Source organism: Liolophura sinensis, chromosome 6 (genome assembly GCF_032854445.1).
Source record: "Liolophura sinensis isolate JHLJ2023 chromosome 6, CUHK_Ljap_v2, whole genome shotgun sequence".
NCBI lineage: Eukaryota > Metazoa > Mollusca > Polyplacophora > Chitonida > Chitonidae > Liolophura > Liolophura sinensis.
Window position 1 is genome coordinate 9,427,675 of NC_088300.1, and position 23,514 is coordinate 9,451,188.

Genomic DNA, 23,514 nt, shown 5'->3' on the forward strand with positions numbered 1-23,514 from the left:
CGGGCTGTTCCGTAATGAGAAACACACAGCTGTGAAAAGCTCATTGAAATTTGAACAATACCTTCTCTCTGCACTTTTTCACATCTTCCATCATGCATTGTAGTGTTCACTGTTTGAAGACCACCTGAATCCTCTCGGATTCTACTTGAACATTACCTAGACATTACCCGAGCAGCGAACGAACATCACCAAAACACTACCTGAACACCACTTAAATCCACACGAGCTCTACCTGAACCCTCTGGAACACTACCTGGACGCCACCAGAATATCACCTGAACACCACCTGAACGCAACCTAAGCAAACGCTAAGCATTACGTGAACCCAACCAAACACCATCTGAACGTTTAGATAACGTAACGTGAAAACTAGTTGAACCCACTCGAACACTACGAGACGAGAACACCGCCAGAACACTACGCTGAAATATATCTAACACAGCCTAAACATCGCCGGAGCAACAGAAGAAGAGCGCTACCTGAACACCACGGGAAAGCCACTTAACCGCCAACACGACTTGAATACTACTGGAACACGTCCTGAATCCACCCGATCACTACCGTTCCTGAACACCACCCACTCTAGCTGAATCATCTCGAACAATTCTTGGAAACTACATGTACGCCACCCTAGCACCACCTGAAAACTACCTGAACTGGCTGAACACCAAGAGACGTCATATCGTGCATAATTAGAAAGCCATGGAGAAGCCAACTTATGTTTTAACCTGCATAGACCAATCTCTTAACGAGGGACTGGATCATCGAAAGACGACATGAAGATTACGCGCGTTGTCGCAAGCAGCTGTAAAACTAGAGTAACAGATTGGCCAGAGAAGATCCCCGGATGTATTTATCTACGATTAGGTTGAAAATGTAACAGTAAGGTTGTAGTAATCACATGTCAATGTTTCCAAAAATGTGGCTGTGATCAGTTCGAGCGGACGTAATCAGTATGGATGACTGTGGCTATTAAAGGGGTGTGTGGTCAACAGTGGTGATCAGGATCAGTCCAAGTGCATAGCCTCCTCACTACAGGTATATTATCAATACAGGTGCACGGGAATTGATCACAGGATGTTAGCGACTCAGATCAATACACTTTAATACAACCAACACGGACGAATGAGCTCAAAAATGTACAATTATACAGGAGGCCTACATGCAGGTATGCTGCAACATGGCGAATGTGATAAAACGCGACGAAATGTGATAAATATCCTATAGGTCATTTCGACGATAACTGGGTCTGCAAGTAGTCAAAATGGTTAAAGGCCAAGATTACATACAAGTAGCGCGCTACAGTAACAATTTTGTGTCAATTATGTGAACAAATATTTTTGCTCGAAATTTTTGTCCTCAAGGAGCTGGGAAAACGAACAGCGTAATGCATTTTAAGTACTGAGATATATTTTATACAGAAATAGCTGTCTGTAATCAATATAATCCGCAATGATCAACAGGGATTTTTTTTTTTTTTTTTTTTTTTGCTGTTTGACTACGGTAAGTATTAAGTTCACTGGGCGCCCACAGCTTGACACATAAAGTCTAATCTATCAGTGTAACATGACTGAATGAAAAAAAAAAAAAGGAGAGACCTCTGGCAGTATCCTACATAAAATGCTTCCATTTAGAACACATTCTGCGTACAAACACCCGATAATTCGGCCTATTATCTCACTGCAGAAGCTCTGCTAATTAATAATTTCCTTAATTCAGGCTTGTCGATGAGTCTTAATTTGTTCTCATCTGTCGATTTACCATTTCCAACAAAATGACAGCTATCGAGCCCAGTATAGACAATTCAAGACACCACGAAAGGTATTTGTATAACCATCCGAGCACCTCGCAGCCTGCGTGCAGCACATTAAAACGCGCCTGTTTGTGCAAACTTGGCGACTGTATTATATTCTGGCGATCCACTGGGAAGATAAGAATGTGCCAAGAGACAAGACAGAAAGATGTGTCATTAAATAATATTAATCGTATACAGAGAGTCATGTGAATCGTTTTTCTCGGTATTTTGAGCATTTCTCATTAACCACAGTAGGAAATGAGCAAATAATTAATTCTCTAGCCTTTTGTTTCTAAGTCTATATAACGACGCCTGTCCTTTAATCAATAAATCAAACTTCGACTATAAGACAATGTCAATTCCACAAGCCGTCCACATCAACTTCTTAACCCTTCCAGCAATATCCGTGCTTCCGTATACATTTTGTGAATCTGTTCAAGAATTCGATATGTATATAGGTTTCCTCTGCACAAATATTATGCCCTGCCACTAGGCAAACGTGCATACAAGCTAATAAAACAACGTAACACTAACATATGGGTTGTAGAGATGATGTTCAGCGTACTTGAAATACCGAGGGTATGGAATACGTGCTGAAATGTATATATACATCCCATGTACAGAGTATCTGTGGTACAGTTACTGAAGTGTCAGATGACATTTACAATCCTGTCCATTTCTCTATGTGGTATTCCAGAGATAAAGTGAACTAAAATGTCACAGCACATGTAATTTCCTCATTTCCTCGACTTCAGTATATTACTGATATTAGTACAGGCCCGTGGCACAATGGTAACCGGTCTCAGAGTTGCAGCCACCGCTCGTCTTCCCAATAAAGCGTATATGTATCACTGTCAAAAAATAATTACATTCGAGAAACGAATTATTGGTCAGTGTGTTTCTTTTTATGCACTTATTAAACACTGCTTTTCTTCGTATTTTTATAGTCGTGTTTCACAATCTGCGATGCTGTCCCATTTTGGATAGTTTCTCAGTTATCATATAGAGATGCGACACGTAAAATGTAGCCCTTGCTGGCATATATGAGCATATATACAGTGCAACAAAATTAAGTTCCCCCCAAAACGTTGTTCGATATCTCCCTTGAGATGTACCACATTGCAATGAAATTTTGCACACACCATCCCAGTAATCCGGCGGACATGGTATATCAAGGTATAACGTGCAGGTGCAATTGTGCGCTAATGGGCATGCGCAAACTGAAAATCGGTCAATTTTGAAAATTTTACAACAGTCAACCAGATTTGTCACCGCCAAATTTTGATTTCATCAGAGAATTCGTGTTACCTTTCCTGAAATATTCGTGCGGGTGGGCATGAAGGACATGACACACACCACAAGAAATTCATGCGGTTAAACATGACCTGCATCAGGTCTCAATAAAAGGTTCTCGGACCTGAATCGCCCACATTACTGTCCACAAGTCTTGGACAATCAAAGTTGCACGTTTTGTGACTTGTTTACCATGCCTCGATTATGCAATACGGACAGGGCGATTGCAATTGGCCTTTTAGAGGTTAACACCCCTGTAAAACAGGATGCACGTGGAATGGGGGTGACACCAAACGCCATTCGAAATTGCGAGCGATGTTTCTCGCATCAGGAGATGTCAAGGACAGAACATCAGGTATAAGGGTCTGAGTGTGTCACACACAAAAAAAACCAATGCCATTTTCGACTCTAGCGCGGATTCAACTTGCTCGTCATGTCACTTAACATCCATTTTGAATTTCAGCACCAGAGGTTCATCATGCTGGTGTCGGGGCGAGGCGGTTGAGTGCCCAAACCATCAGGGGGTGTCTAAAAGGCGTCGGAGTACGTCCCAGGCGGTTGGTGAAGAAAGCCTTGTTGCTCCGCCGTCATAAATTAGGGCGTCTGCAGTGGGCGACAAATCACGTTCGATGGACTATACGGCAATGGGGCAACTTTCTTTTCACGGACGAAACGCGTTTGTCTCCGTCACGTTGACTCTAGGAGGCGTGTGTGGCGTCGGCAGGGTGAACAGCATGCAGAGTGATGCGTGCAGCCAGCAAGGGCCTTCGGTAATGGAAGCGTAATGGTCTGGGCAGGCATCAGTATGACAGGCAAGACCGATCTGGTTCCTGTTGAGGGAAACTTGAACGCTGTTGGCTAAGTTGCTCAAGTTCTCAGGCCGCATGTTTTGCCCTACGCAGCCGCCGTTGGAGATGAATTTGTTTTCATGGACGACAATGCGCGTCCATAACGTGCAAGGATTGTGAATGACTTCTTTTAAACTGAGGGTATTGACCGGATCCAGTGGCCCGCGTGTTCTCAGGATCTCAACCACATCGACCATCTTTGGGATCAGTTGAAACAACCAGTCTGTCGTCGAGTTGGGATGGCGTCCACTCGTGACGATTTCAGACGCCATCTTCAGGAAGAGTGGTGAACCATTCCACAATGTCGGATCGCACGCCTCATCAACACAAAGCGAGCGCGTTGTCGAAAAGCGATACAATCTCGTCGCGGATACACACGATATTGATAATTACTGGTCATCGAGTGAAAATGATTGGAATTCTGTGATAAAATAAAGAACTGCCGTTGAAAAGTCTGGTTGACTCCTTTTGTGAAATTTCCAAAATCGACCGATTTTCAGTTTGCGCATGCCCATTAGGGCACAATTGCACCTGCACGTCAATCCTTGATATACCACGTCCGCCGGATTACTGGGATGGTGTGTGCAAAATTTCACTGTGATCTGGGACATATCAAACGTTTTGGGGTTGAACTTACTTTAGTTGCACTGTTTAGTTACAATCACACCTAACTGCACGAAAACTTCATATACCAAACACAGTATACGACAGTGGAATGCGTGATATAGCCTCAGGTAATTCGAAACCCCAACCCTAAACCTGATAGTAATACATGTTTTCTTTATTGGATACACCCTTCAGAATAATATAGAATAGATATATAAATCAAGTTCAGAACATCAAAAAATTATCATAAGTTTACTGAAATAGACGAAGCGGCTCAGAACTTGGGCTGTCAATACTACAAACCACTTGAACAAGTCCGCAAAACTGCTTGTCCAATAACAGAACAAAAAGGACCATGACTTCGTCGAACTTGGAGCCTTTGGTGATGGAAGGTGATGGACTTCGTCGAACTTGGAGAAATACGACCCGACGAAACATGATCTCGAAGTCTACATGGTAAGGTGTATGTGTCACGTTGGAGTTGTATATTTACACTGAACCGTTGTGGAAATAAGTTTGGAAAACTGATCCGTGACGCCGGACAGACTAAGAGACAAACAGAATAGGCTTAAACCTATAGTTCCTTACAGATAGGGGACTACACTTCAAAAATTAATCTGATAATTTAAACAAAGTCTGTTGTCTGAGTGATGTAAGAATGTATTCAGTTATTATAACAATATTGTCATATTCAACATAACATCCCGTCAGTTTAATAATCTTGATGTTGATTACAAGAATATGTGTTATGTTCAAGAGAATATTCTGTTGCAATAGCAGAATACATTCTGGCATCACTTAGATAACAGATTAATGTTCTGAGCGTAGTAAATTTAAAAGGAAACTTTCTTTGCTGAAGGCTACCTAACACAGCTGTGAAGATCTGCCGCTTCACTACGGCACTGTAACAGTTGATTCCACGTGTATATTGATTATAATGGGGACCTTATATTAACCTGCATTACCATTAGCTATTGTGGCATATAATCAAAAGCAAAGGAAATCTTGCTGCAATTCTTCACCAACCTACATGTCGACCTATCGTCATTATCATATAGGTCTCTGCCATAGCATTCATTTTCCATTTTAATGTGCCAGACATTACCAGAGCTTTTTGGCATGAAATCGACCAGTGCAAATCTAATCTAATGTATACTATTGTTTTAGAATGGCCCAAATAATTATCTTTTACCAGAATCAGCCTCGTCTATGCAAGGTAAAAAAGTTCCTAATTTTAAAAAGCAGGTAGCATTGTAACTTTAGAATAATTGTAACACTATATAAATACATGTAGTACAGGCACGGGTCTGGTATTTACTGAAAGGTAATAATTTCAGCTATTCTTGGTAAGCACCAGGTTCAGAAAATTTCATTTGGTTTTCAAATATGGATTTTTTGCCAAAAATCTCCGATTTAGTTTCTCTTAATATTTCACGAAGAGGATGGATATAGTTGTAGTAACGATTCTATCCAATGGTCTAGTGGGTTAAAGATTACACAAATCTATGCAAAACAAAAGCATTGCTTTGTACTCTACATGTGCCTAACCGAAGTACATTATTCATGGCACACTGGGTTTGGACAACCAAGTTTGTTTCACAAAACAAAGACGTGTAGACGATGCTGGATTATAGGATTGCAGATCTGAATGAGAACATGTATTCTTTATCACGAAGAACAAGCCTAAACAAGCTATATGCGGCTGCAAAGCAGTTGATCGCGGAGACCTTGAACAGTCTGTTGAGACTCAACGCCAGCATACTAATGGATAAGCCCATATATGGTTATGCGGCTAAGCGCAATACCTTATATGTACAAATACAAGGTCTGGCTGCTGCACGGCGGCTTCTATAGTGAGATGACCGTTTGCTGATGTCGAGTTCACTTAACGGGTAATTCATCAGAGCTTCGTCCATCAGCTGGTTTGATTACGGTCACGTGATACTCGAGATCGATATACACAGTCACGTGCCCAGAAATCCCACGGATCGATTTCGCTGCCCAATTACTGATTCAACAACAGCTTCGTTCTAGTAAAATATTACACTGATAAAATTTTCTCAACAAGGCAAACGCCGCGTCTGAAAAAAAAAAAAGGAAACACACAATATAGATGGCATAAAAGACAACTATACATGTACGGTCAACTACAAAGTGGGTATAAAGCGATGTGATTTAGTACACGTTTCGACATCACATAACCAACCGGCTGTAGGACTAATCCGGTTTAATATCCGATTGTATTCATTAATGAATGAATTAAATCCATCTTATTTTCCGTTAGGTACATGGGAATAAATGCAGAGAGAGTATAAATGTTGGTGCTGGAAAGGAACATGTTGACACATGTAGCGGGATATATACAATAGATGCACCATAAACAAAAATTATTAAAGTATTCAACATGTTGCTGAAGGAATGGAATGAACCTTAAAATTCAGTTAGAGATAGTTACAATGGGAGCTCAAACCGTCCTTAATTCATACAAGGATCACACAAAGCAAAACCAAGGCTGATTCCCACGCACAAGGTTGTAATAATGAATCCCAGGGCGAGCGTTCGATCCCAAAAGGGGGTAATTACAGCTATGCATGATCACTTATTCGCGCCACGTCCTAGTCATGCCCAAAAGCACAGTGGGGTTCATTGACCCATGATGTGAATCCCATGCAGATTAGCCCCTCCCCCCCCCCCCCCCCCCCACACACACACACATATAACACTCATATACACCTTTCAGATTACCCATGGTGGCATGGTTGCTGACGGTCATCACGTTGCTAAGGGGCAATGAACAGATGACTTCCGAACACGTATACCATGCAATGCACAATCATAATTCAATTATCATCAATCCATCGCCATTTATCAGTAACTCATTTAACAAGATTGATGTATAAACATGACCACCCAAATCTACTGTTTCATGAATCATCTCTCACACACATTGCACTTAAATCACGATGAGCTTCACATCATATTTCACACCCGAAAACATCCTTAAAGAACCTTTATAGGCATATATTCGAAATACTTCATGGATCAAAATTTTATGTAACTTTGTAGCTTTATACATGGTTGCATGGTTGTGTGGAAACACTTTTCTGTATCCTTCTGTCCCTTGTACTGTCGACGAGATATCAGTTACACCTACAAAACCAGTCTCCTTCTGTCCCATTCAAAGCCAACCAGATATCATTTACACAAGAAACAGTATCCCCGTGTCCAACACAGACAACCAGGTATCACACTGACGAAACTAGTGGCCCCATGCCCCACGCAAAGACAACTAGATATTATTTACATATACCAAACAAGTATCCCTTTTTTCCACGAAAGATACCCAGATATAATTTACACATACAAAAGTAGTATCCCTTTCTCCCCTGCAAAGATACCCAGAAATTATTTACACATACAAAACTAGTATCAGATAAAAATTCGGCTTTTCCCATCTACCATGTGCTGAAGCAGTTCGCCTTAGTCCACATGTAATACGCAAATTATCCAGAACACAATATTATTATAAGGCACTGCGATTTGTAGCCCTTTCGATACGGCCTAGGTAATGTTGAATCAGTTATGGCTGATATATATATATATATATATATATATATATATAACGGAAGGCATAAATGGGTGAACATAAATTGTACAGGTTGTATGTATAAAAACAGATTTGCCTGTGTCTTGGATGAAAATAAATAGACGTACACGTATTACTCCGATTTACGTTTATTTGATTGATGCTTTAAGTTGTACTTGTACAGAATTCACCGTATCACTGAAGTCAGTCCAAACCTCACCAGCACAATGATCAAACCAAACCAGCACAATGATCAAACCAGACCACCACAATAATCAACCCTAACCACCACAATGATCAAACCAACCCAGCATAATGATCAAACCAGGCCATGACAGTGATCAAATCAGACGATCACAAGCATCTAACCAGATTTACACAATGATCATAGCAGACAGCACACTGATCAAACCAGCTGGCCACAATGATCAAATTAGACCAGCACAATGATAAAACCAGATGGTCACATTGATCAAACCAGGCCACAACAATGATCAAAGAAGACCAGTACAATGACCAAACCAGACCAGCACAATGATGAAACTACTAGCACACTGATCAAACCAGAGGCCAGATGTTCAAAAGTGTATTAAAAGTTAAAAGTTAAGCAGCACCGTGACAAAATCAGATCATGCTACCAGCACAATGATCAAACTAGACAAGCACAATGATCAAACCAGACTACCACAATGATCAAACCAGCCACCACAATGATCAAACCAGCCACCACAATGATCAAACAGGCCACCACAATGATCAAACCAGACAAGCACAATGGTCAGCTTTATGACTGGAGGAAGTGTCTGAAGTAACTCACCAACCTTCGGCAAATTACTGAGAACTTTGTTACATGTGAGATACTTACCCAAACCTTGTTATTGGAAAAAAAGTGTCCTTTGATAAACATTACACTGCCCTTATGGCCACATAGGAGTTGTCCATTCCTTATGCCTCCTGTCAGTAAGGCCTCACAAACAGTGAGTGGACACGAATGTACAAATGTGCCGTCCAAGGCTGGGTTTGAAATTGAAATTGTGTAATAGAATTACAAACAAATATCATTTAACAGACAGATGAGAAAGTAAAGTACTCCTTGTACATGAATGCACATTTCAAAGCATTTATTTACTTATTTTATCTTGGGAATAACACTGTTTCCAAGAATATCTCAGGTTTATCACATCATGCAAGAAGGAAATTGACAATCGTCATCACTTTTGTGCCAAAATGAAACTTGTAAATCAAAATATTTTGAAAAGATTGTGCAATGGGCAGAATAATTTTAAGTTTTAATTACCTTATTTCATGATTATATCAGCTTCTGAGTTAGCTTCTGGGTTAGTTTCTGGCAAAAAATGAAATTAGTGCAGAGGTACAATAACGTGCTTGAGGGTAATGGGAAACAAGGAATCAAGCATAGCCTTATATATGGAAAGCAAAAGGGTATTAGCACGGACACTTTTTTTTTAACTTTATATTTTTCAAAAAATTTGTACTTACCCTTAAAACAAGTAAATAAACAAAATATATGCTGGTAATCGACTTAAATGTTTCTAAGAGTTCTTCTTGCTGGAATTCCCCTGGATCAGCTGCTCCCCTCCCCAACCCCCACCCCCAAATCGTGACCACCTGGTTGCAGGACTGCAAGAGCCACCACAATACATAATTACATGTATGCGCGGTACGTTGTCACCATGCAAACTCGTGCACCTGCCCCTCTGCTATGCCATCATGGGCAGGGAAAGGGCTGGGTATGATAGTGGGGAGAATGCTGACCTAATGTAAGTTCAATATTTCTGTGTAAACAGAAGGGCCTAAACCCTTCCCCAAGTCTCCGTATAATAATGATATTATAGATTAAACAGGAAGTGCATAAAAATTTATTCAATAGACTACATATTTTGTTCCCATTTATCAGTCTGAGATAACAAAATGCACACCAAAAAAAGGAAAAAAAAAACAACAGCAATCTGGCCTCTGGGTGTGGCTGCGCGCACTGGAAGTTAACGATGAGGCAGCGACTCCACAAAGATTAGACACACCAGAGTTGGATTAAACTATGTATAACTCGAAGTTGAATGACTGAAACATTAATCGTCGGCTTACACAGTGTGTGTTTACATTGTCATTAGTTCATATCATGGCGACAAGAACTTGCAGCCTACCCCTGAGTCAGTTCCGCGCTAAAAGCAAACACGATCCCTCTGCAGCGGAGGCTGTCGCATTGCAGGTGTCGGCCAGCCAATGGGAAGAACTGTTACAGAACGATGCATTGTTGATTCCGTCTCGTTCGCATCCCATCAGCACAGCATCAAAAGGGCGATTTTGGTCAGTCGGAAAATAGTCCTGATAGCCAAACGTTAACATCATAGGTTTGCATCCCTTGTAGGTAGTTAGCGAAAGAAATTTGTCATACACTATAGGTAGTACAGCCGAAAACAACTGTAAGTGATAGAAATCCCCGGCGCACGCGGAAATAACGGTGGTCACAGCGTAGGAATAGCGCTGAGACAAGCACTCATCTGAAGGCAGGAGAAGCAGAAGAGAAGCCGGCGATCAAATCTTCAATCCATCATGGTAAGTGATCACAGTGGGACATCATGAAATACATTCCATGTTATTGTGGTCATACAGTGTTTATTTGCCCTCAGGGAAGATTATTTTTCTGCACAAGGAAGATGTTTTCTTGAAATATCACAAACTTCTTCATCCCGCCGAAAGCCGTTACGATGGTTTCAGTGAGCGGCGTTTAGCCCCTCCAGTGTCAATATTGTATGTTTTAGTCATACTGAAGTTGATAGTGACGTGGTACGTAAATGTGTGCCGTACATAGTTGTTCACCACTCCCTGCATGCAAGGTCAGCAATTACATTTGAACAGAACGCTGTTTAAGCCTTCTGCGTACTGTATGAGTTACATGTATATATGTAAGAAATAACTATGGTTATCGGTGCCTCCTTGCTTGCAGTGGCAAAACATCAGGGAAAAGAATGAGTAGTAATTTATGTTTTACATCTGGTGGCGGTGGATCTATTTTTTCTCTTGTTTTGAAGCGACAAAATGATAATTATTCTTACGGCAGGTTAAAACCACAGATAAGCACACACAGCAGTGCAACCAAGGGATCTGATAGGGTAGACAACTCTTGATGTCCCAGCTAAACAACTTCTTGTATCCGGGATTCCCAGTCAGTAGAATCATTCAGGAGAGTGGTAATGTTAAGGAGCTATTTTGGTCACGTGAATATTGATGCTTTATGTTTTATCATAAGAGTGCACTGACTTTTAACTCTAAGGTGACGCCTGATTGAACAATGTCCTAACGAATCGAGCAGGTCAGTTTCACCCACTGCTCACATGAAATTGGTGGCATTTAAACTTCCTGCCAGAAAGCTCTAGAAATAAATTATAGGAAGCACTAACCTGGTATATGTATGTCTACAAGATTAAAACTTTCTGAGCATTTCTGTGTCTTTGGGTTGCATGCTCCAGTCAATTCATAGAGTAAATCCATGTGTTCTCATCACAGCGTCTTGATCTTCACAGGACGATAGCCTTGCTTGTGTTTGACTTAACCGTGCAACCTCCTGAAATGTGAGGTGGCATGTCCTTGCAGGTCTCCTTTCACCTGTGACACACAGGGGAACCGAATTTTCTTCACGGACCACACTGAGGGACAATGATATTTGTAAATGAACAAGTTTGTAGTGCTGACGGTTCTAACCATGTTGCTTCACCAACAAGTTTTCACTATCTTCGAAATTGTCAGTTATCCACAAATGATATATAATATAATATAATTAAGACGTAGAGCATAAAAAAAAAAGGAAAACAGAGCAGCGACAACAATGTGATAACTGGCAAATGGTAAGGGGCCATCCATGAAGTATGTGTGTTAATAAGGGGGATCCAGAATGGGGGATGCATGCTTCACATACAAGTGGCGTACAGATGGGGTTTCAGGGCTTCTCAGTGTCCAATTACCAGACGCTGGCGTTCCCTCGAAGTGCCCTTTGCATCCAAAAAAAATAATTAAACAAGAAACAGCCCAAATTCATTATAAGACTCGGATTATCTATTTAGTGGCTAGCCATTCTCCAAATTAGTTATGGCGAGTATAATTTCTGTGTGGCGAAAGCAAAGTGACGTCCCTTTGCCACAGTGGCGAAAGCAATGGATGCCTTTCAACTTCAGTTGTTTAGGTTTAAAGTTCGTAAATTTACTGAAATTTAATGTTGGTTCCAGAATCAAGAAGGAATATTTGACTTCAGTGTGAAAAAACTTGGTTATGAAAACAGCAAAGGTTTTAAAGAGGATTTAAAATCGGAAACATACACCCAGATACAAGTAACTAAAATTGGACCCGCAGTATTTGAGATAGTATTCAGATTATGCTGGCCGGGAATTGCTTTCAATTTACTTTCAAAAAAAAAAGCCGACCAGGGTTTGTAACCCTCAACAAACAACTTTGTAATGATGGCCTGGGGCCTAGAATAGCTATGTTCTCCATTTTCCAGTAAATACAAGCCATTCTTAGACTGAATTTTCAAGCTAGGTAGGTGGGGTGGAGGTCAACCGTAGGAACCAAGGTCCTTAAAAATGTATGAGAATTGAAATATTCAACAGTGATGTGCCTTTCACTAGGGGTTCCACCCCCTGCCCTTCTGAGGCCAGATTAGGCCCTGGGTTTGTCATCTATCGTACGTACGAAACAAAAGAAAAAAGAAGTAAATGTATAAGTACAATATGCAATGTTGTATTGATTAGTAATATTTGCTCTGCGTTGTACAGCAACATCCCGAACAAGGTGTCGCTGATGCTTGTCAGTGAATGGCCCTTGGTTTTGGCTAAACTTTTTTAGTCCTCTCTGATCAGAACTGGAGAGGGTACCAGAAACTGTGGAGTGCTTATATGAAAACGAATCCAGAAGTGAAAAAGCAGAAGTGCTATGACAAATTTCAGAAGCTTTGGAATGAAGTTGAAAACACAACAATCAATGCCTTAATATGAGGGAAGCATAAAACAGAGCAGTACCTCTCTCCAAAATTATGATAGTGCATTGTAAGATCATATGGCTAAAGTCTGGTATGACCTCACTGGTTTAGGCATTGAAATGTCCTGTTAGGTCGGCATGTGCAAATCAGAATCTGTATACACAGCCTTGATATAATGCTGTTGACTGTATCAGTGTCTTGTGGTCACTCTTTACATGTTACACTCTTTTTATGCATCTTGCGTACTTCATACATGGGAAGGGGGGCAAGGCATTTGTACAAGATGCTTATGATGGGGATCAAGAAGTTCAGAATCTGATCATACTTTACAGACTGTCCCAAACTGGTGAAATACAGCCTCATGTCAATATACCTCAGTTAAGGTTTTATTCTAACTTTTCATATAAATACTTAAACAGTAGAAAAGTACATGTGCAGGGGTTCATAGATGCCAAAATGTTAACTACCCTATCAGAAATATTGAGTTGAGTTTTTCGGTCTAACTGCCGTGTAATAGTGCCACATTGAGTTTTTTTTAAATTTTTGAATATCTACCTACCCCAGGTCGAAATTAAAGTATTTCATGCTTGATGTTATAACCCTGTATAACAAGAGGGTAGGTAGGTCTTTACTATTTTTTTTTTATTTTCTTTTATTTGTAGAAGGGAAGAGCAATTGTAGAATCCTTTTCAAATGATTGATCACAATTCAACTTCCTCAACATGGATCAGAACGCAGTACTAAATTATGTCACCCAGTATTTGGCAATTCTCAAAATAAAATCTAGCATAAGAAATCTTTTTATTCTCCTAAATTTTCTAATTTTATTTAAACTTTGTGAAATTTTGGGGGTTTCTTCTTCATGTGAAGGATCAAACATTTATTCTGCCCTCAATGCATCATTTAATGTTCCTGCTTGACTAAAAGTATGAAGACTGTAAGCACCCAAGTGAGCCTGAGCTCAGATCACCAGGTTTGACCTAATTTACTCTGAAACATTTATACCCCAGGAAGAGGGCCAAAGTCATGTTGTGTTGCATGAAGATTAAAGGATGGAACCGATCAGCTTTGTCTTATTATGTGAACTTTGCTGCATCTAAAATTTACCTGCCCTTTCCATTGTCACTAGCATTGTTTCCACTTGGTTTCCACAAGCATACAACAATGGATCAATAAGCAGACACATTTTCTACCCACCAAAGCATCTGGCAGTGGTGATATCAGTGACAGTTTAGGAAATTATACCAGTATATTCCCAGCTACATGCTCCCTAGCAGAGTTTTGACAGGGATAAAAGCTGTTCACACATCTAACCTTGTTTTAAATGTTGTGATCTCCTGAACAGTATTTTTTTTATGCCAACAGAAGAGGCTCAGAGGCCTCTGATAGGTGTGAAATGGGATTAACACAAAACATAAAAGGGGCTCTGTTAAGGATTTTTGATAATGTATAGGTTTAAAACAAAAAATCTTCCGTTTGATCATGTTTTGGGAGGTATTATGATGTAGCAAGATCTGTCCATGACTGAATTTAATTCACAAAATCTACACGAGGGGATCTGCCTAAGTCGGCTGAGACTATAACTGGAGAGATTTGTGCTTGGAGGTATAGGCCTGTGTCCACGTTTGTCAGTGTTTGTAAGCATTTCACATCAGTTATAACCAGAGCCACAATTCTTACCAATTCAATTTCTCAAAATTAGGTGCGTTCTTAAGGTATAGCGTGGCAAAAAGAATTGGATCACCAAGAATTCCATATTTTGCTGTCGTAGGACGCTGACAGATGCGATGGTTACAAGACTTTCTTGAACATTTTACCATGATTACCTCACAAAATGAGTTATAAATTTGAAATCTCGACTCCCTATGGGAACACAATGACACTTGTCATCAGTTCGTTAAGGTAATTAAAAATGTGTCAACACTTTTACGGCTATCCAAATGAATACAGGTGAAAACACTTCACAGGTGGGCCTATCTCTGTGTACGGGTATTGGATATGGTATAGCCGTTGAAGCATTAACAGGCCAACTTTGTTCAACAGGGAGAGTGGAAATTTTATATCTCGAAAGAGACATTTCAGACAATCTGCAACAAAAAAAAAACCAAGTAATTAAATAAAATAAAATTTAAAAATTTGGCATCTGTAAAAACACGTGAAAAGAATTTCTTTCCGGGCCTTTTTGAAGGGTAACTTTTGATCGTGTAACATCAAACATACAATATTTTATTTTTAGGCCTATAGAATTAATGAGATGCATATTTCACAAGAAGTGTTTTTTTTTTTCGGAAATGAGTTTTACTGAAATATATTCAGTGTTTTGAATCTTTTAACTAGCGTTTAAGGTCAACATTTATGAACTCCTGATGCCCCAAAGGCATTTCCATGCGAGAATGCATTTATAGTGTGCTGTTGGCTACCTGAATATGTATGAACTACTAGGTCTGTGTAAGCGACCTGTTTATTCATAGCCGGACAACTGATGACGTATCTTGCGGGAGTCGCATGACTGCAAAAACTGCTACATAAACCCGTTTCACTTGGCCCCTTGCTGATTTTCTTAAGCAAATATCCACACTTAAGCACTAGTTGTAAAATTGGGTAGGGCTCTTTTTTTTTTTTCAAGTAAAGCAGTTGCAAGTTACACAGAGAAACGGACACAAATGTGTTAGATATATTTTCAAATTTACATGTACTGTACCCTAATGAATTAGACGTAATCTAGTCTACGACTCATAGCAAAAACAGACAGCAATGTTTGCAATCGCTAACCTTTTTGGAGTGGACTATTCTCCACAACCTTAAAGAACATCTATCAGCTTGGGGGAAAGTCTCCATCGTGGAATATAATTGACAGAGTATCATAAAGGAAAACATGGCTGCCTGTTAAAAGGTTTGCCGTTTTTTCTTCAAAAAGCAGGGGGGTGGGGTGAATTTCGTATTGTGTGTAATATCCAATTTTTGCTTATGAAACCATCACCACCTGTGATGAATGCCGCAAGCTAGCATGTGTTGTGTTCATAACAAAGAGGTGCACGTGCACACAGTGGGAAAATGTGGTTCTAGTAGGCCCAACTTTCTTTAATAGCCAAAAGTTTAGCTGCTGACTTCTCTAAAGATAAGCAGCATGTGCCAGTAAATTCATGTTACATGTAAGGTTACGGTCAGAACCTTGCATAGTTTTTTGCTAGATATGGAGCTGACAATACATCCACTGCAGTCTTGCTTAAACACCACGGATAACGTAACCATGTGATATATAAACAAAAATTACCAAAATTCTTTTCCCTAAATTTTGGTTGTAAAGTTTCAAAGTAATCCATTCTTCAGTTTGCACTGTGGTCTGAAGGATTTCAAGAAGTGTCTCCGAGTTTAACCTGCATGAACCTGATAAAAGTTCACAGGAGATATGTAGTGCTAGGTGCATTTTGCCTCAGTTTGGCATGACTGCTTCCGTGATCTATTGGTTGAAGTGTCCACCTTGAAAACAATAGGCCTGAGATTAAACCTGGTCGGGTGATACCAAAGATTTAAAAGTGGTACTGTTGTTGCCTCCCTGGCCACTCGCCACTGAGAGGTTAGAGCAGGGAAAGACCATCTAATAACTCCTCATAACTGAAAGATTGTTAAGTATGACGTGAAAACCGAAGCATCCGTAAAATACATTTGGTTTGACCGTTACCTATAGGTAGGAATGACTTCAGTCCTATGGGGTCCTACCCACCACATACCACAGGGCTGAAGATTCTTGAAAGTTATGCCCTGCTGTAATAAGTAAGCATGTGATTCTCCCAAATCAAATAAGCAAACCTGAATAAAGGTCTGCCAAATAAACATCATGTAAACTAGTGCCATTTGAGTACCTTTTTCTAAAAATGCAAAGAGAAGGTCTAAGATCTTAATTTGGTACATTCCAAGTTACGTGATTGTGTATAGCTTAAATTCGTTGTTTCTGGGTTTTACCCTCGGCGGTGCCTGGTTACCTCCCACCATTAGCTGGCTGCAGTCGAAGTCAAATTTCTTTGAGTGTACAGCGTAAAACACCAATCAAACAAAATTTTCCAAGTCTAATTCCAGTTATCTTATGTTTCAGGCTGATCAACTCACAGAAGAACAAATAGCAGGTGAAGCTTCGTTTTATGCAAATGTCCTAAAGTATAAATAATGTAACCATAAAAAGCATTGAAACTTGCCCTCTGTATTGTCAGCTCATTGTTCAGTTGTTCAGTAGTATTCCATTTTGCAAACTTTTTTAAAATGATGTGGCATTTTTATCCTAATCTTTTGATGACATAATTTTGATTTCATCGTTATTGGTGTAGATGTAAATTGTTCAGTTTGGGAAAGGAATTTTTTATTTTTTTTAGGCACCATTATATAATTGAAAATCATTCCTTCAAATCTGTTTCAGAATTCAAAGAAGCATTCTCCTTATTTGACAAGGATGGTGATGGGACCATTACAACTAAGGAATTGGGAACAGTCATGAGGTCGCTAGGGCAGAATCCAACAGAAGCGGAGTTACAGGATATGATCAATGAAGTAGATGCAGATGGTTAGTTAGGGTCTTATCACTCCAGTTGTGATATATTCTTTGATGAAACCCGTTCTTCTCTACAAACAGCAGACTAGCCTGTCCTGTGCTCTTGGAAAATTAGGTTCTTGACACTGCTTGTATGCCTGATATGTGGATTGTATGAAGTTAATATGGGATCACTTGTCTTTCCCAACAGCTCTGACCCAGTGGTCTATAGCAGTGAAGGGGGAAAGAAGGTTGTTCGGTTTCTGCTACATTTGTTTTTTTGTCACATCTAATAACTAAAAGGGGCCTCCATGGTAAAGGGGAGCCTGTCAGCAATGCGGTTGTTGTGAGTTCAAGTCAGCTCATGCTGGCTTCCTCCCTGGCTGTAGTTAGGAAGGTATGCTAGCTGTCTGCGTATAGCTGTGTGTTTCCTGGTTTCCTCCCACAATAATGCTGGCTGCTGTTGTATAAGTGAAATATTCTTGAATATGGCGTAAATCCCAAATCATTTAAATAATGAATTAGAAGTCTGAAAGAGATACAGTAGGCACCTGATTCTAAAATTTAAACTTGTCCACATCAGCGATATTAAAATGAACAACACAGATTAGGGAAAAGAAAAAAATCCTCATTTTCTTAATTAGTCCTCCATCGGTACAGGAAGGGACTACAGATTTCCTTGCCTGTCTACATTTGAAATATCTTGCCCAGAGCTTTATATATGTATTTTTTATTCTTCAGATGGTTCATAATATTGAGTTGAAACTTTGTGCATGGCTTAAGCATGACAGATTAGGGATCAAGTTCACATTTTGTCCATTCTTGACCAAATTTTTATGCTCATTATTATCTTTTTTTGACTTTCCTCAAATGTTTGTCCAAAATTGTCATATTACCTTAATCCATGAGAACAAGTTACAGATCAAGTTAGGATTTAGAGTTATTTTGATCATTATGGCAGGTTTGTCCTGCTATGGACAGTTTTCTGGAATTCTTGGTCTGTTTTGTTTTTTTTCTAACGTTCATTTATCCTGACTTGAAATGTGGTAGAATGCTGCTTGATGGCGACAAATCACAGACCAGGTCTGACAATGGGCCATTTTTTCTATTTCTATTAGAGTTATGGTCAGCTTTATTCTGTTGTGGACTTTGATCTACACTGTAGCTATTATTTTCATGGCTTAAAACTGTTAGGAATTATCTATTGTCAAAGCAATATTTCAAGAATACGTGTTCAGGCATTGACATCGGATCGACCTATCGCCTAAAATTGAATTCAGGGGAACAAAATGTCGATCAGTAAACTGCACAGAAATAATTTTTTCCATAAGCCAGTACAGTGTGCTTCCAGTTGGTAGCAAATAACTTAAGCTGGCAATTTTTAACTTAAAACAAGGTCATCAAAATGGGTAACCATCTTGCAGATAGATTGTACTTCTGATGTGACATTCCAGACTGTGACTGACATGGCAGCTAGGGTACGAAATGCAAATGTTGCCAAGTGAGAACATCCTGATTTATTAGAAATATCTAGATTTATAAATTATCTAGAAATTTACCAAAGGGTTTGAGATCCACTAAAACAGTATTTTGAAATGAATATTTTTTTGCTCTAATGCCATTTAATTCGCATAGAAGCCTGACGTCTTGGCTAAACAAAGACAGATGCAGAAACTGGTGGTTAAATTGTTGACTATTGTGCTTGTTTGTTATTTTATCATGGACAGCACATAACCTATGTATTGCAGATCTGGTGAACATATACTTGTTACCTACATGTATGTCATAAAACAAAATTGGTAATCATTTTTTTCCCTTGACTTCAAGTGATCAAAAAAACTGATCTCGCTGAAAATTCAATTGAACAATTATTTACATCATATTAATCCTTGTGTCAAGGTCTGTTGTGTTAGGCCTGTAGGAGTAAATCCGGTTCTTTCAGCAGAAGGAACTCTTTTTAGTCAACTTTTTTCGTAGCCTGTTTAAGGCACACTTAGCAAACATACCTCAGACGGCTATGGATCGTTTGTGAAAGAGGCTCTACAGTTGACCTGCGAATTATTTTTTTGCATTGGGATTGAAATACAGACACAAAGGATCACATTAAAAGCTTGTATCTTATCAGTAAAAGCTTTTTGACAACTAGAAATAGTCTCTGCTTGTTTTTTTTTTTTTTTTTTTTTTGATTGGTGTTTCACGCCGTACTCAAGAATATTTCACTTATACGACGGCAGCCAGCATTATGGTGGGTGGAAACCGGGCAGAGCCCGGGGGGGGAACCCACGACCATCCGCAGGTTGCTGGCAGACCTTCTCACGTACGGCCGCCAGCATGAGCTGGACTTGAGCTCACAGCGACCGCATTGGTGAGAGACTCCTGGGTCATAAAATGGTTCTAGTGATATCATGAGGCATTGTCAGCTTATAAGGTGTAAGAAGCAGTCACCAGCAGACAACATTGTTAAGGTTCAGCCATCAATGAAAGTTCTGAACTTTGATGAAATACAAGGTTTACAGTCACATAGCTTGAACTCCCTGGTGTCGCAACACTTAGATTAAGTGAAAATGGACAGCATTGTATGTCTAGCAAGTCGGTGCAAGCAGTGTACACCTTGTTGTTTTCTGTAACATACGTCACATTTTCTATGTACATGTAAGTTTGAAAAGGTAGTTGACAAACACTGCTGCTGAACAGCAGCCAAGGTGAAAAATATTCCCCGGTGAATGGTTGCATGGATATTTCTGCTTTACTGGGCAAGGTAGGCAACTCCTACTTAAACTTGTCTGTACAAGTCTTTTAGCAGTATCTAGAGGATAATATATTGGCGTCCACTTCTACTTTCAGGCAATGGCACAATTGATTTCCCAGAATTCCTTACAATGATGGCAAGAAAAATGAAAGATACAGACAGCGAAGAAGAAATCAGAGAAGCATTCCGAGTGTTTGATAAAGATGGGAATGGATTTATCAGTGCAGCAGAGTTGCGGCATGTTATGACAAATTTGGGTGAAAAATTAACAGATGAAGAAGTTGATGAGATGATTCGGGAAGCTGATATAGATGGGGATGGACAAGTGAATTATGAAGGTAAGACTTGTGTGTGTGTTGTATATGGAATATGCAGAAGTAGTTAATCAAGGAATGCTTGTGTGAAGAATGTACTATCCTGTATATAATAGAACTAGAACACTAGCTGCTTTTAACCGCTGATAACATTGACCCTTACTGTCGTGTGCTTGTTCCAGAATTCAGTGTTTTTCCACACCCCTCATGTAGACCCTTGCCTGAATATTCTTAACGATATATCAATGTTGGCTCCTTTACCAGAGTATAACGAGTTTGCTGTTATATTGTGCCCTAGCTGGAGCCTCTCTTTGCTGAATACTGCTATGATGTAGTGAAGTCTTATTGCATGCCAAGTTCGCTATCGTCAGTTTTTTTTTTTTTTTCATTTATTTTCAGAGTTTGTGGCAATGATGGTGTCAAAATAGAAACCCTGTTCCCCACGATGCGTAGGCTGATTTAAGAGCGTCCCCTTCCTGTGTAGAACGTAGTGACATGCACAGCACAGCTGTAGACAGAATGGCCGCCATAGCATCTGATACCTTTTTAGTGGGCGTTGTTTATGGTTCCAAAGCTTTGGAGGCATGGAAGCTGCTACTTGAAGCATCCATTGTTTGATATCCTCCAACTAGTCACCTTCCATACAACCTTGAATTTGCTTATTTTTGTATTGCCTTTGTATATTTGCGTTGTAAAGTGAAGTTCATGGTTTCATTGTATTTAAATTAACTTGATTCATTTTTCCTTCTGACTGTAATCCCCTAGAGCTTCAAGTGGTTAATCTCATGTCATGGATTGTTGCCTGCCTCCTCCTTAAAGAATGATTTTGATGAAATGTATATGCTCAATGTAAGATTAGTCAAAAGCACAATTGAACATCATGTATCAGTATTTATTAGTGTATATAATTAACTATGTCAGTCACTTATTTTCATTGGTTCAACAACTGTATAAATAATCTTTATTTTGCAGAATTCGTCACAATGATGACATCCAAGTAAGACCAGGTACAGATAAACTGCTAGTGTTGGTCCCTTTACTTCTCATCTTCATTTGTCATCTCACATGTGTATAAAGCTCAAGAATGTGATAACATTGGTAAAACTAAAACAAAACTGAGGAAAGATGGACTGTACACCATTTCATGATAGTCAAATGAACGAAAAAACTTGTCTCTTCTTCCTTTAATTACTGTACTAGTCGATTTTAATGTGCTTATATAAATGTCTACATCCATGGACATGTCCGTCATGGACAGAGAATTGGAGCCCTTTCCGATTTTTAATCATCAGTTTTCGTAAAGGTGTAAAGTATTGATCAGTGGTGAAATCCACGTATGTCTGGGTGCGAAATATTTCCTTTGTTCAGAACATTTTTTTTCTTTATTTATACCAAGAGATTCATGTCTTACAGATGGTGTTCTATTTTAACTATGGTAAGCTTAAGGCAAGAACAGTTCAATTGCGCAAAAGGAAGGGGAGGACCAATCTTTGGGAGACCTGTAATTCTTTCTCTCAAAAGTCTGTACAGAGTTGGAAGCCAGTTGGCTGCATTATATTTGGCATGAATAATTATGTTATTGGAAAATAAAAAAGTGTCTCTTCCTTCTTTTCTCTTTTTTTTTATATATTTGAGAAAGACTTCTAAATTTCACGTTTTGTGTTTTATTAGTTTTATATCCTGGCAAGATTAATGGAAAAGAAATATTTGTGAACCTGAGTGGGCTTATAAAGTATCTCGGGAGATGCATTGAAGTCTTAAAAATGTTCACTTGTGCAAATGTAATTTATACCTCACCAAGGTCGGACAGGCTGTGGTGGCATAGTGGATTCAGTGCCGAACGCAGTCATCACTAAAAATCGGCGAAAAATGCTGGGTGCTGAATCATAGTGATAAAGCGTGAATGGGTGAGGTCTGGTGTCTTCAAAATGTCGTTGCAGTGAGGCAGCACTATAAATATGGTGACATTAGATCTGGCCTGCAGCTAGATCCTACTACTCGGAAACCCTATTATGATGTGACCGAAAGAAGTCAAAACCATTCCTACCATTATGAAGGAGGGACAACCCAAAGCATGTTGAGTAGGCCTTCATTTGTGCGGCAAACGAAATATGATCACATTGGGACGAATAAGAGAGATAACGGAAAGGAGAACAGCTAGAATACAAGAGTTCCTGCTTCCTTGTACACAAATTTAGAAGTTGATACGTGCTTCAGAATTCTGGCCACCAGCTCTGAAGATTTTACATTGGCATGCTCCATAAGTTGATCACTTCACAAAAATGTAACTTCTATTCGACCTTGCGTGCATTTCTGGAAGTATCGCATGGACTAGGTTATTACCTGCTGCAATATTGGAAATATACTTGTGGACGGGAACACGTTTTACACACTTAGTTGATTTCAGCTTTGTTCGTGTGGCCTCCGGTCAGCGGTGCTCACTTAAGACGGACAATCTCATTGGTCGCAGCAGCTCCTTTACTTCTCACCCCATCGGTTGAAACGTGCTCCATTTATTTGAACTGAAGGCGAGTTACCCACAGTCAACACTGAGACTCCATAGTCAACACTTCAGATATGACCTGTTATAACGAGAATAGTTTCACAAAGCGATTTTAGGCGTAAGTTTTTAGATATAGGAAATCGGTAAAATTTCAAACATACAGTTTCAAATGTTGCGTTTCACAAGAATTTTTGAAGCTCTCCTAAAAGGCTTTGTGAATCGGGTACCGGGCATGGACTGAATCAAGTTACAAAGGCAGATTAGCTCTTGGTCTTGCGATATCGGGCAGGCCATGGTCTAATGAA

General features: G+C 39.6%; 1 protein-coding gene across 3 annotated transcripts; it reads left to right on the forward strand.

Annotated features, from left to right (window-relative positions):
• The first annotated feature begins 10,426 nt into the window (after positions 1 to 10,426).
• LOC135467682 (calmodulin) lies at positions 10,427 to 22,310 on the forward strand. Of its 3 annotated transcripts, XM_064745489.1 has the most exons (5): positions 10,427 to 10,705; positions 17,215 to 17,245; positions 17,533 to 17,676; positions 20,488 to 20,730; positions 21,106 to 22,310. In XM_064745489.1, the coding sequence occupies exons 1-5, from the start codon at positions 10,703 to 10,705 to the stop codon at positions 21,132 to 21,134; spliced, it is 450 nt and encodes a 149-aa protein (XP_064601559.1). In that variant the 5' UTR covers positions 10,427 to 10,702; the 3' UTR covers positions 21,135 to 22,310. The 3 variants fall into 3 exon arrangements, with proteins under 3 accessions (XP_064601559.1, XP_064601556.1, XP_064601557.1); XM_064745486.1 differs by lacking the exon at positions 10,427 to 10,705 and having other exon boundaries at positions 17,206 to 17,245; XM_064745487.1 differs by lacking the exon at positions 10,427 to 10,705 and having other exon boundaries at positions 17,206 to 17,245; positions 21,679 to 22,310.
• Positions 22,311 to 23,514: the final 1,204 nt, after the last annotated feature.